Source organism: Aulostomus chinensis, chromosome 16 (assembly GCF_037954235.1).
Source record: "Aulostomus chinensis isolate RoL2024-O1b breed Wild chromosome 16, RoL_Achi_v1.0, whole genome shotgun sequence".
Lineage (NCBI taxonomy): Eukaryota > Metazoa > Chordata > Actinopteri > Syngnathiformes > Aulostomidae > Aulostomus > Aulostomus chinensis.
In genome coordinates this window covers 4,460,822-4,474,569 of record NC_141335.1, presented here as the reverse complement: position 1 = coordinate 4,474,569, position 13,748 = coordinate 4,460,822, and the positions used below count along the sequence as shown (strand labels likewise).

Here is a 13,748-nt window from a genome sequence, read left to right as displayed (position 1 = left end):
GTTGCAGTCACTATGTCACCAAACCAAAACATAGTACACAAAATCTCTCTCTCTCTCTCTCTCTCTCTCTCTCTCTCTCACACACACACACACATACACACACACACACAGAAAAACCATTGTGACACTTCCAAAAAAGGACATCAAACCCCAGGAGGCTTCCATTGGTTGCTGGGAAGTTGGTGGACGTTAACTATGTTGGCACACAGGAAAAAAAACACATGTTTTCAATCAGATTTACAAGCTCGTTAGTGACATTTCCTCTGTGTGTGTTTGTGTGTGTGTGTTAATGCACGTGTGTGTCAATGGATGTGAGGGAATCCCTGGGATTTTCCAAATATCCTATTTGCTTATGAAGATATGTGACGGATAGAACAGAACCAGAGAGAGAAGATAGGAACCCCCAATGATAAAAAAATAGTCTGAGGATGGAGTTATACACACACACACACACACACACACACACACACACACACACACACACACACACACACACACACACCCATTAACAAACAAATTCCAAGTGTAAGCAAGTGTAGCTGCTGTTTATGACTTTATCAACTGTTTTTTCATTCACCTAAACATCATCTATACAGGCCTGTCCAGTGTCACACTGACAAAGCAGGCGACATGGCTCTCCCTTCAGAAGCCCACCAACCGTCTAGCTGAATAAAGATGCCATCAGAGATTTTATAGTTCAGCAGCAGAAACAGTTTATAAAAACCTTTGATCATCCTTTTTAAATTAATGCATCCAGGAAAGGTAAGCAGAAGTGATCTCACGGAAGCTTCTAGCATCAGCTCCCCCCCCCCCCCCCACCCCCCAAAAAAAGAATTTGCCACAATTGTAAATTTGACTCATTATTCTTGTTAAATAACGTGTTAGACAAATGTTCTTCTCCTCAGATAGGAACCAGTTTTATATAATCCTCATTGCAGTGTAAAACAATTAAAGATCCTTGCATGGGAATCAAATATTAGCGGTACTTGTACGTAACTGCTGCCAATCAGCTGTGCTTATAGTAGTTTTAATGCATAATTACTCTTAGTATACAGTCTATGTGTATCTCCTGGATAATATACTGCCTGTTTTCTAAATTTTATTCAATCTCTAAATTTTATTTATGGTCATACAGTATCTGCAATGTTGACCCCACACCTTGTAAGACAAAGACAAATAGACACAAATATTTTAAGAGACTGTAATGTATTAATATTTTGGTGTTGAGTTAAGCAGATAGTGAAAATTTGTGATTGCTGATTCTGGAAACATGATTGGAATGAGAGGCTTTGTGTTTATGAGATGAACAATTTTAAATCGTACCCGAACTAATATTCTGGTTTGATTGTAATCAGTTCATAATTTGATAAACAATTTTATATAACATACTTTTGAGTGCAGTGCAGAAACTAGAAAGTGTGTAGAAACTTATCCTGTTTTTTTTTTTTTAACTTGTCTATTTTTCTTATTTAAGTTTCCTTGCACAATTTTCTGTCTTTTCCCCCCCCTTGCCGCTGTAGTAACAGAATTTCCCCAGTGCGGGATGAATAAAGTTTTATCTTATCCTATGCTATCAAGTGGATAATTAGGAATGTTTTTTTGTTGGTGCATTGAAGAAAACTCTTAAACATCTGCGTCATGTAGTCGAAGCAGCAAACCTTTTCAGCACAAATAGGTACAACAAACACTGAACGATGGAAAAGGTCACAAAGCACCAGTAATTGTTCATTCAAACCTAAATTGCACAGTCTTTTCAAGTTCCACTCACAAAGAAAATGAAAATGTGCCATTCAGTGAATTTTATGTACTTTGTAAATGAGTTGACATTTCCATCCTCTTAATGAAGGCAGTCGTCAGCCTTATTAGCCAGTTCTTGATTACAATCAAATCACAGAGGACAGATTTTCCAAGGCAACAGTCTGTAAATTACAAGCCTTAACCTTTAATGTTGTAAAGGTTAAATCTGGATTTCATCATGAAGGAAAACACTGTCGCATTTCATTTTCAAATGAGAAAATCACAGATTCATAACCAAAGAAAACAAGTGCAATTCACAAGATGGGCGGGGAACATTGTCGGTCATGTTGGATTATGTGTGTGTGAGAGGAGCGTGGTAGAGAGGGTCCGGCTCAGTGCTGCCCCCCCAATCCTTACAATATTGAAAACTTCAACACTGCAGGTCTATTTGAAGTGCAGTGGCAGTAAATGTTTGGACAATTACCTTAATTTAGCAGCATGTGTAACACTAGCACACCAGCACTTTCCCCTGCCCAACACAAACACACATGTACACACAGGAAGTAGTAGTGCTAGCCCCTCCCCCTCTCCTCAGCAACTTGCCTCAGCGACGTATTTGGGCTGGAAAAATCTGAGTTTGGGAACGATGCTTTATTTAAACTTTGAGAGGAAAAATGCTGTTTTGTTTGTGTGTGTGTGTGTGTGTGTGTGTGTGTGTGTGTGAAGAACTGCTTTGTTTGTGCTGAACAGTTGTGGGGATTTCGGTTGCAGACTAAACAAAAGAAGCGTGTGTGTGTTAGTGTGTGTAATTTGTCTATAAATGTACTAAAAACATCTCATAGAAAATCTAATGCTGCATTTAATCTGAAAAGAAGTAGAAAGCATTCTCACAGTCCAAATTGCTAGAGCACCAGAACCAAACACCTGCAAAATCAATTTATGTTCTGTGGAGGTGAAGAGAGGTGTGGAGAATCATGATGAGAGAGAGCCAAATATGAAATTGTGTCCTTGCGCATTCAAATTGCAGAAAGGAAAAATGTCCGTATTACCTTTCCTGTGCTGTATCCTGCTTCTAACTGTTAATTCTTAGTGTTACAGAGACGTTTTACTCTCTATTTGATGTGTTTCATGAACCCTGACGGAGGCCAAGTATTAAACACGATGCAGGAATCTGAGAGAGACAACAGATGGGGTAAAGAGGATATGGAGGGTGATGGAGAAGTGTTCCAATGGAGATACGTCTCAGCTGTTCACTTCGGGTTTTTTTATACTTCTCATTTATTTATTTATTTTAGAAATGTCAGGATGGAGGTACACAGATGGACTCACACACACACACACACTCACACACACACACACACACACCGTTTTCCCTGGAGTAAACTATTTGAATCCCCTGCAGCTGAAATGCCCCTCGAGTGTGTGTGTGGGAGTGAGTGTGGGCGTGAAAGCATGCTAGTGTGATAGTGAATGCCGCCATGCAAGTGTGAAACCACCTCTGTCTGTGTTTGTGTGTTCTCTGGGGCTTCTACCCTTGTAAGGAGCACTTTGAGTCGAGAGAGCAAGCGAGGACTTATTTTAGCAGTGAAGCAGGGTCTCACTCTTTGTGAGGGATAAGATTTGGTCTGAAAGGTTAAAAACTGATTTATATGAGAGATTTAGGTAAGTGTTATGTTAATGAGGGTGGAGGAACTAACAAAGATGTGTGTATATGTGTGGACATCATGTTAAAGTAGCGCCACACACTCGTTTACACTGTCCTCGCTGTATATATGTTCGTAGATAAATATGTGATGGAACAGACACACAGACCCATTACTGCAAACCATGTAGGCTACTGTGAAATATCAAACACACACTTATACCACCACAATGCCGCCTCTTGTGTGTGTGTGTGTGTGTGTGCAGTATCTCCCTCTCAAACACTTGTCAGGACACACACACACACACACACACACACACACACACACACACACACACACACACACACACACATACATCACTAGTCTGGAAACAATCTTCTCCACCCCTGTTGGTTACCCAAACATTGAGTTCCCCTGGCAACTGGACAGTGCACAGTACAGCCAGCATGTCAGAGGGAAGTGCACGTGTGTGTTCATGTGTTTTGTGTGTGTTGATAAATATTTATGTGTGTGTTTGTGTAGAGAGGGGGGGAGGGAGAGAGAGAGAGAGAGAGAGAGAGAGGTGAAGATCTGTGGAACAAAATTCAATAAATCTGCACTGATGCGCTGTGTGTGTGTGTGTGTGTGTGTGTGTGTGTTTGACTCCACCAGTGTGAGTGTGTATTTGACTGGCCAAGTGTGAGTGTTTTAGTTTGTGTAGTGTGTGTGTGTGTGTGTGTGTGTGTGTGTGTTTTTTCCAGCGTGTTTGTCATCTGTGATGTCTGCCAGCTTTAACCAGTCACAATTCCCAAACTTGAGGAGAGAAGGTCCACCCGCTTCTTCATCCCCCCAAAAAACAGATTAATTACAGCGCACACATACATACACACTAAAAGTAACATCATTAAAAGGTTTTGTTAAAGCATTAATAAAACACTGACATCATTTGTTCTTTGGCTGATTGTTTATAAATGTTTTCTTTTCAAGGCAAATATTGCCTGAAGCCCTGTTTACATGGACCAGCGTCAGTTTAGGCCCAGCACTGATTTGTGCTAATTGCAGAGGTCGTTGGTGCTCTCAAGCCTGTGTAAATCTGACATCTTTGTATTCGTTAAAATCCTTTAAAGTCCTGCCAGATGATTCATGTAAAAATATTAGTCTAATGAATCATTGACTTGACGTTGCAAACCAGGAGGCTGTAACGTGAGTGCAGTTTATCTGCCTAGTCTCATGAAAGATTCAAATGATTTCTCGACCGAAGTTATTTACAGTTATTGGTGCATTATCCTACAGTTTTTCAACAACAGGCGATGTCATTGCCGACACTCTGCATAGTTGGGGGATACTTTGTTTGGTTCCAGTTGCGATTCAGGATATTTATACTACTAGTATCGGCATGGCTCAGAGGTAGAGTGGCCGTCTGGCAACTGAAGGGTCACTGGTTTGATCCTCACTCCACCCAGTGACCATGTCCAAGTGTCCTTGAGCAAGACACTGAGCCTGGCTGGCAAGCCTTCCAGGGTGAACCCCGCCTCTCACCCAATGTCAGCTGGGATAGGCTCCAGCCGCCCAGGGACCCTCAATGGATAAGCGGTTTAGAAAATGGATGGATGGATGGATGAATGGATGAATTGTATCTGCAAATTTTGGTCATATTTGAAAAGATATTAGCATCATACAGGTGGCCAATTCTGATATTTTCCCAGTTGTGCACAAGTCTCATCTACTCTGCTCATCAACTCTTCTTTATGATGAGGAAATTATGTGATTATGGGCTTCTTAGAATTAAAGAAAAGTTTTACCTTTACAAATCCGTAGTGTTCACATGTAGGTACAAATGTGAATGTCCTGTAGACTTGTTTCCAAAGTGTGTTTGGTTGTTGAGAGGGTGTGAAAGCAGCAATAAAGAGAGATAAGGATGCACATAATAGACAGAATTAGTGTGAGAAACAACTTTCAGAGAGGTCTTTGACCAGCTTCAGGTGCCGCCGGTCGTCACCCAGAAACATCCTGACGTCACGCGAACAACAGCTGCTTTTCTCACTTTGAACAAGAGTCGCTCCTTTCTCCCCTTCCTGCCTCACAGTCAGTGGGTTCTCATACAAGTTATACTGCAGTATGGTTTGTAAGAATAAGTAAAGCCAATTTTCTTATTATTACTTGCAGCAGAAATACTCTTACTCCAAGTGGGGATGAAAACTGTGCCCCTCAACTTTGAGGTTAAGCTACTTGCTCAAGGGCTCCACCTTCAGTCAGAGCAGGGAGCTACACCTCCTCCTGCTGTGTTACCTGACAGTGAGAGCTTCTCCAGGCTAGGAGGTGAAGCCTGCTCCCCATCTGCTATTATGGGACAGTGATAAATGGGCTGCTCCCTGTTGTCTAATGACTTTACCCCTTTCTTTGGCATGTGTTTGTGTGTTTGCATATGATATTTTAATGGATCAGCCTCTACTGTGTTTGTATTATGGAGAAGACGGATGAACCTGTGATGCTCCTGTGTATAATGAGGTAATCAGTAGGAGCCAGCGTGTCTTCTGTCAAGAACAAGCCAGCTGACTGCCTGGAGAGTCATTGAGAAGAAATACTTTTAGAGCAGTTTACTTCTTTACGTTTTGTAAAGTTAGTAGTATGCTGACTTGTCAAAAAAAAAAGACTCCATGATTGTCTCCTGCCATATCAAATATGCCGTCTCTGAAGGGACGCTCCCTGCAGTGTAGACAGCGCCCTCTGTTGGAAGCAGCATTTCCAATCACAGTGCAAACTTTTTTTCATTTCATTTCTGCTTTCCTTACTCAGGCCAGATTGAAATGCTCTGCGTGGCTGTTCTGGCCTCGCTATGGTATTTTGCCTTTGTGGGCTTTACAATTAAAGATGCTGCAAGAGTATCACATAGATATTGAACACATTTAGTTTCATGCATACTTCTCAATTCTTCTGTACTCTGTTGTTTCGCTTTTGCATATATAAATGTTCCTGTACAACTACAGATGTGTGTTTGTGTGTGTGTGTGTGTGTGTGTGTGTGTGCGTGTGTGTATGTGAGAGAGAGAGAGAGAGAGCTATAAACTGCTTCTCCTTTGCTAATTTAATTATAAAAATGGCTGCTCAGTTAAGAAGCTGTGGATTCAAGCGTAATTCTGCTAAGATGCCGGCTGACGATTTGAAACAGGTTGCGGGTCTGTGATTGGAGATAATGTGTTATGTAAGTGTGTGTTTGTGTGTGTGTGTGTGTGTGTGTGTGCGCGCATTCCCACCTCCTGCCCTATAGGCCGGATTATGAGTATCCTCTCAGCTGTCTCTGTTATTGCCTGTAGTGGATTTGGATCAGAAAATGGGTTTTGTTCCAGACTGGAAACACAGATAAACACATTCACACAAGCCCGTAGGCACTTACACACACATTCTGTATACACACACAGTGTCCCGCTCCATAGCCCTGTGACCTCAGATATTAGCTTTGCTGCCAGATATAATAGTGCCCGACTATTACAATAAGTACACTCAGTCTAACACACGCACATGCGCCATGGTCAATAACTGCACTTGGAGAAACAGTGAAACTGCTGGAGAAATGGTTGACTTGTCTCAGTTCATGGACAGAATGCTGTTCCAGTTGAGGTGCAGCTTTGTAGCTGTAATTAATCAGACATTGATGGTTTAGAGGGAGAACTAATGCACAACATAGATCTCACTTGGACAGGTTGGGTGCATGAACATACCCGCAGAGATGGAAGACTATTTATGTATATATGTGTATATGTGACCAGCATGTTGCCATGTTCACGCCAACAACGGTGCCAAGAGTCTTCGCTAGCACCCAGAACTGCTCACGATGGTGATTACAGTTTTTCCTCAAAGGTGTTAATGGGAGGTGTTAATTCAGCAGCAGATAAACTTTTCATTTCTTCTTTCATTGTCACTGCCTTGTTCTTTTTCATGCATATGTGGGTTTTTTTCTTACTCCTCTAATGTCTCAAACTGGTCTGTATGCTGATCTTTGCAACTTTACATGCCAGTCCACGTGAATTCAACCAAAATCCAAATAAAATCACAAATGAGTGTTTTGCTAACAGCCCACAAAGCTTCTTACTTGAAACTTTTTGTGAAAATTGCTTTCTTGGATTGGTTGGATTGGCGTGGATTGGCCTGATTTCCCACAGGCAGCGAAGTCAGAAAGCTTTATGAATGTAAATGTTAAGGAATAACACAAGTTCAAACTCTCAACAACTGTCAGCGCATGAGGCTATGTAATCAAGTCAAGGCAAACCTTTGGATTCAAAACTGCTCGAACTGAAACTGCAAGGGCTGCTAATATACAAGACAAATAAATCATTATAATTCATGATTGTTCACCTGCCAGAATGACTAGCAGCGTCACTGATGCCTGCATCTGCTGCCAGACTTCATACGGCTTTTAACATCCAAGCGATATTGTAATATTTTTTTGTTCAAGCTGATAACTGGAGTAGGAAGATCAGGACTGCAGGCTTGCAGAGTGATTAATTTGTTAGATTATAACGATCATAATCACATATAAAAACATGCATCATGTTCAAGAGCCTAAAGCATTAAATAAACAGGAATGTGTCCTCATGGTACTGGAACTCTGTGCCTGTAGATGCTCCAGGGAAATCCAAACACTCCTATTCTCTTATTTCTTCTTGGATTTTCTAGTTTCCAGTCTGTACTTTCCTCACTTTTCTTCCTTCTCTTCTTCCCTCCTCTTTTCCTTCCCCCCTTCCTCCTCCTCCTCCTCAGTAAAACCATCAACGTGAAAATAATTGACGACGAGGAGTACGAGAAGAACAAAACCTTCTACATAGAGATCGGAGAACCTCGCCTGGTGGAGGGCAACGACACCAAAGGTCAGGACAGGGGTGAATCTCATGAACTTTGACCCCAGAGTGTCCACCACACCGTAGAAGCTGCATGTTCCCTAACACAGGAGGCACACAAGAGGAGATGAGGATCATTTCACTGTTCTTTCCTCTCACTGTGTGCCTTCTCCTCTTTCTCCTCATGCCATTGAACATGCAGCAGGCGGTGCATCACATCCACTTCTCCGCTGTGCGTGTTCGCGAGTGTGTGTTGTTTTATTTGTGTACATACATATACCATGTTGTTTGTTTACCATGCATGCATTTACCACCTCCCTCTATGTGTGTGTGTATGTGTTTGTGTACGTGTTTGTCCCATACAGGAAGACCATAACCGTTAGGATCTTAGACCGGGAGGAGTATAATAAGCAGTCCTCCTTCTACGTTCTACTTCAAAGCCCTGAATGGAGACGCAACGGGACAGAACGGACAGGTGTGAAACCTTTACAGCAGCGACTCAATCAGGTTTCAACAGGTCCCGAATCAACAGGCCACTAAACACTTAAGCTCTTAATGCAACACTACGTGGATTCACAGAATAATCAGTAGAGTTTGACATTCGCTAACTGTGTGGCTTTTCTTCCTATAATCAATAATAGCTAATAGATATTCAGATTTCTGCACGACAGAGCAGTATGATTGATAATGTAGACAGTATTCAAGGCGCTTTCGATGTCCCATATTCCATTACAATATATTGCACAAAGTAAACTTTAATTTGCATTGATGGAAGAAGCCCACGGACAAAAAGTGATTGCATAATGCATTTCCCATAAGCCCCACTGCTTGGGGTCGTAAAGATAGCACAAGGGAGAAGTTTGCCCCGGAGGTATTCCAGCAGATAGCCTTTCTGGCAGAAAGCCCCCATCTAACAGCAAATATCGATTGGCAAACCAACATGCACAGTTCACGATGGATAGTTGATGCTCAGAGCTTTCTCTTAGGACACTGGCCTTGAACCACAGCTGTTAATTCTGCTTTTTTAATAACTTATTATTTGGTTTGTTTTAGGCTACAAAACTACTTGGTTGATGATAAACAACACAAGCCACATATTTTGAAGTCATTCCATAAGAAAAACTTGCTGGCAGAGAGTCTTTAGGGAAAATGTGTCCTTTGTAAGTAAAGATCTTGGTCTTGCTAGCATGTGCAATTGTTTTAGAATCAAGCGAAGAGAAAGCAACTTAGTACATAATTCTTTTTGAAAAAAGTTGCTTGCAGGATGCAAAGGAATGAGCAGTTTTATTAATATTATGTCTCAAACATTCTGATCATACATCACAAAGCTGTTTATTTTATACCAGTTGAAATAAACAACATAATTAAGTAATTACTGAGCTGTATAATGAGTTTGGATTGGATTTGCAATCAAAGTGAAACAAAAACCTCAATCTCAACTTCAACAAGAGAAAAATGAAGTGCAACGATAGGAGCCAATATCATGGTGAGAGGACAAGACAGACAAAGTGAGATATTTTCTCTTTGAAACTGGATTTATTGTGTTCAAGACTCAGCATAACAGACAAGAGCCTTTTTTCTGGTCAGCAAGGAAAAAGACGCCTTCATTATTGACAAGAAATAAAAGACAATCAGTTTGTGAAGTGAGAAAACAGAGCCGAGCTGCTCCCGAACGACTCATCGTCTAACAGGCCTGTTGATTTGGGATTCAGGTTTGAAACACACGGGAACCATTCTGCTGCTCCCTCCTGTACCTGCAGGTTGACCTACCTTTTCCTCCTTTGCTTCTCTTCAGAGATCTTCTATAAAATTCAGTGGGAATCACACCTGTCCTCTTCCTCCATCCTTTCTTTTCCCTGGCTTCCCCTCATCCAGCCAAGAGCTTTTCATGCTCTGAGGTGTGTTTGAAAATGTCACTGCTTTCTTCACTGACATTTTTAAAGTGTCCTCATAAAGCTACAATGTGGATTGTTGGCACAGAAAGACTTGTAGAGATAAAAACCCAAGAGGGCGTGATTCATGGTGGCTAGAACTGGGACGTGAATGGCAAGTGACAAAGATAAGATGGGCTTTTCTGCTGTCTCGTGCGGGACACACCGAAGCTTTCCTTCCTAAGAGAGATGATGGCAATCATCATGATTATTATTATTATTAAAGTGATGAGGAGATTATTATTTTATTGAATTTCACTCATTTTAATGCATACAAGTTCTTGCCCAGCACACATGGGCTTGTAAGACACCACTTATTCATTCATGTTAACATCTTTCATCATCAAATTTAATAGAGAATGGTAGAACCCACTGATGAGCCTGCTAGCCATGCTTTCGCCTTTTCCTCCAGGCTTCAGAAACAACATGAGTAAAACCTAAATAAATCCAAATGAAACTACCCTTCCATCCTTAGTTCATCGTAATGTCAGGGTCTTGATGTTTTGTTGAGGCATCTCTCATCATATATTGGTCATCATATTTTGTACAGCACCAAAGAAAATGGGATTCAGTTCCCCAAATCACATAAGCACATGATCTAATTGCAGTATCTCAGAATTGATCATTCATTTATTTTAAAATCACTGTAATTTTGATGTATTATCTAATATTATTATATATCTAGGAATGTAGGTTTTGCTGTGTGTGTATGGGCAGGAGTTAAGGCCTATTCCTAGTTGATGATCTGTACCATGCCGGTTCTAGGCCCTGTGCTTCAGCACCGTAAAGTTGTATCGCACTAAGTATTAATAATGGTTTTGGTGTCCAATTCGGGAAAGCAATCTCTTGGTTAACTTGGTGGAGGACCAAAGATGAGGCAGAGCAACATAAGCTCTTATAGACAGCAACACTGCAGGAGTGAAAACATGCTTCCCTTCAGTTTTTAGGTGTCTTCAGTCACACATACTGTAGCTTATCTGTCTATGTTAGCTCATCTCAATAGCTCATCTCCCTCTTATTCCATCAGGATGAAGTAACAGTTGTAAAATCATGTTCCTCTTATGATGTATTGCTTTTCATGCACACATCCACAAACCACCTGATAAGTAAATTGCTCGGTGTTTTATGAATCAGAAACCAAATACTTATTCATATGAGGAGGAAACAGGCCGTGAGTTTCAGCCCAGCAAAGTGTGGTTGTCTGAAGGGGATTTTATGCCCTTATACTTGCCTTAGCACTGCAGGGTACACTCATTGAAGTAGCTCTATCGCTAGCTCTCTTTTACACACACATGCGCGCACACGCCCCCCACACACACACACACACACATACACACTAGTGCTATCAGTGTGTTAATGCTAGTGTGTGTTTACCAGGCATCAGGGCTGTTTATAGTGATGAGAGGATCAAAGACGAGGGATGGATATCACATAATCACAGCCAGGAGATCAAGCACACCTCCGGGACAAACGGAGACAGACAGACATACACATGCACGCGCACTCACACAGCGCTCATTGGCTGCAGTGCTTTAGTGTATTTAATGTATGTGTTTTATGAGCTAGCGTGGTGTTTTCTCTGTGCTAGATGAGCCCTGCACCGATCTTTATGGCTTCAGCCTATGATGTGTGCATCTCTCTGCATGTAAACAAACTTAGCCTTATGTACACATGCATCTGAGTGTATTTGTGTACAGATAAAAGGTAATTACATTTTCTCTCCATTTCTCAATCTGATAACAAAACTTCCACCAATCTGTGTTTCCTAATGTGATTTTGTGAAAAGAGATATGATCAGTGGAGAAGAATTGTCAAGCAGGGCACTGAAGCTGTCAGCTAGCATCCTTTTGAAGGTGACCCACTTAGCATTTTTAGGAACTAGGAGGCTCTCGAAGAGACGGTGATGTAGTCAGAGTGACATCTGATAAATTCCAAAATCTAACCTACTTAGCAAGCATAAGCTTCAATGTTTTTGGTATTTTTGGGGGGGGGGGGGGGGTCGTTTCATTTTAGTGATACCTCACACAAAAATGTTTTGTGAATTTCAAGTTCTCACAGATATGTGTTTCGGGCTCACTGAGAAACTTTCACCTTCCTGCATTGCCTCTCTGTTACCTCAGATGGCAGAAGGAGCCAGCCACGTATATTTAGCTGGAAGCTAATGGTTACTGATGGCTAACAACAAAACGATTTCTAAGTTATCTTTGTCGACTGAATCCACTTAAATTTAAAACCCACGTATGCTCAGTAATATACAAACACTTTTATTTCAGCTAAAAACAAACTGTTCAAGTCTGGCACTGCAGTTAACAAGATAGCTTCAAGCAAAATATATACGGCTGGCTAATTCTTCATTCTGGAGTCACAAAGAGGTAATACAGGAGGGAATAAATGAGCTCAACATATTTATCATCACTTGAGGCCAAATGCACTTTTTCAGTAAAGTGTCGCTAACCCTGGAATCAGAGAGTAGCCCCCTGGGTGGCTCAAAGCATCAGAATACTTTGTATCCTATTTAACTTCACCCCTCAAAATCTGCCTCTTCACATACAGACTTGTATAGCCTGAACGTTCGCTAACATGAGAATGAACAGCTGAGGAAATGTACTTTTCCATGACCCTCCTTCTCTGTTTGTGGTACTGTTTTCCTCCATGTCATAGATTGTTTTCAACAAGCTCCAGAGAGCAGGTGTGAACCTGTACCTGGTTTGTGTGAACAGGTGGAACTCAAAATGCATTATTTGCAGGTGACGACAGACACTAAATCATCTCGTGGTGGGGGGAAAAAAAAAACAACAACTTGGATGTTTTTGGGGCTGGAGAAGTTTCCAGACGACCCTGTGATATTGCAGGTTTTTTATTCGCCCGTGAGAGGCCTCAGGACAGCGAGAGGCAGAGGAGGGTTCACTGCAGCCTGTAAACCTCCGTCAGTCATCCGGATGGGAGAAAGTGCAGCGTGAGGAAGGAACAGTGCTTAGAGGGAAAACAGCTGAAAACACACATGCCCTGCAGAGGGTGATGACCCCACGTCCTAAAACACACACACACACACACACACACACACACACACACACACACACACACACACACACAGCCTCAAACGTGTATAGACACACAAAGCATACACTCAGAGTAAAAAAAATAGACTGCAACATGTGAGTGCATACATGCACACACACTCACACGTATATATATCTATATGTGACAAATTTTGTCTGACAGCAGTGTCCTCCCCTCTCATCCTTCCCATGGAGTCCTCTGTCCTCTTTGTGTGTGAGAGTATCTGTGGACACACGTGTGTGTCGTGCTATGTTATGTAATAGAACATAATATAATAATCAACCCTGGCCCTAATTAAGGATGTGCATGTGCCAAAACAACAGAAATTAATTGGGGGCGTGACACTTATCATGAGAGTGTGTGGCACTGCATTGTGTTCATTTTGGTCTCTTCATGTTTATCAGCTGCTGCAATGTGTTGTATATGGCCTCACTTTGTGTGTGTGTGTGTGTGTGGGGGGGGGGGGGGGCATGATGACAAATCCTGGTCCTGCAGACACTTCCTGTGGTGGGAACTACTGCAGACTCAATTTGTTTTTGAGCAGGTGTTCGTATTTCTTCAAAC

General features: G+C 41.6%; 1 protein-coding gene across 4 annotated transcripts in view; it reads left to right on the top strand.

Moving 5' to 3' along the window:
* slc8a1b (solute carrier family 8 member 1b) overlaps window positions 1–13,748 on the top strand; it is a 152,871-nt gene that overhangs the window by 105,356 nt on the left and 33,767 nt on the right. For 3 of the 4 annotated variants that reach the window (XM_086181500.1, XM_086181501.1, XM_086181498.1), the window contains one exon: window positions 8,559–8,668. In XM_086181500.1, coding sequence (XP_086037626.1) covers window positions 8,559–8,668 — 110 coding nt within the window. Of the gene's footprint in view, window positions 1–8,116; window positions 8,224–8,558; window positions 8,669–13,748 lie in introns of all 4 variants that reach the window. The other variant, XM_086181502.1, reaches the window with a different exon arrangement.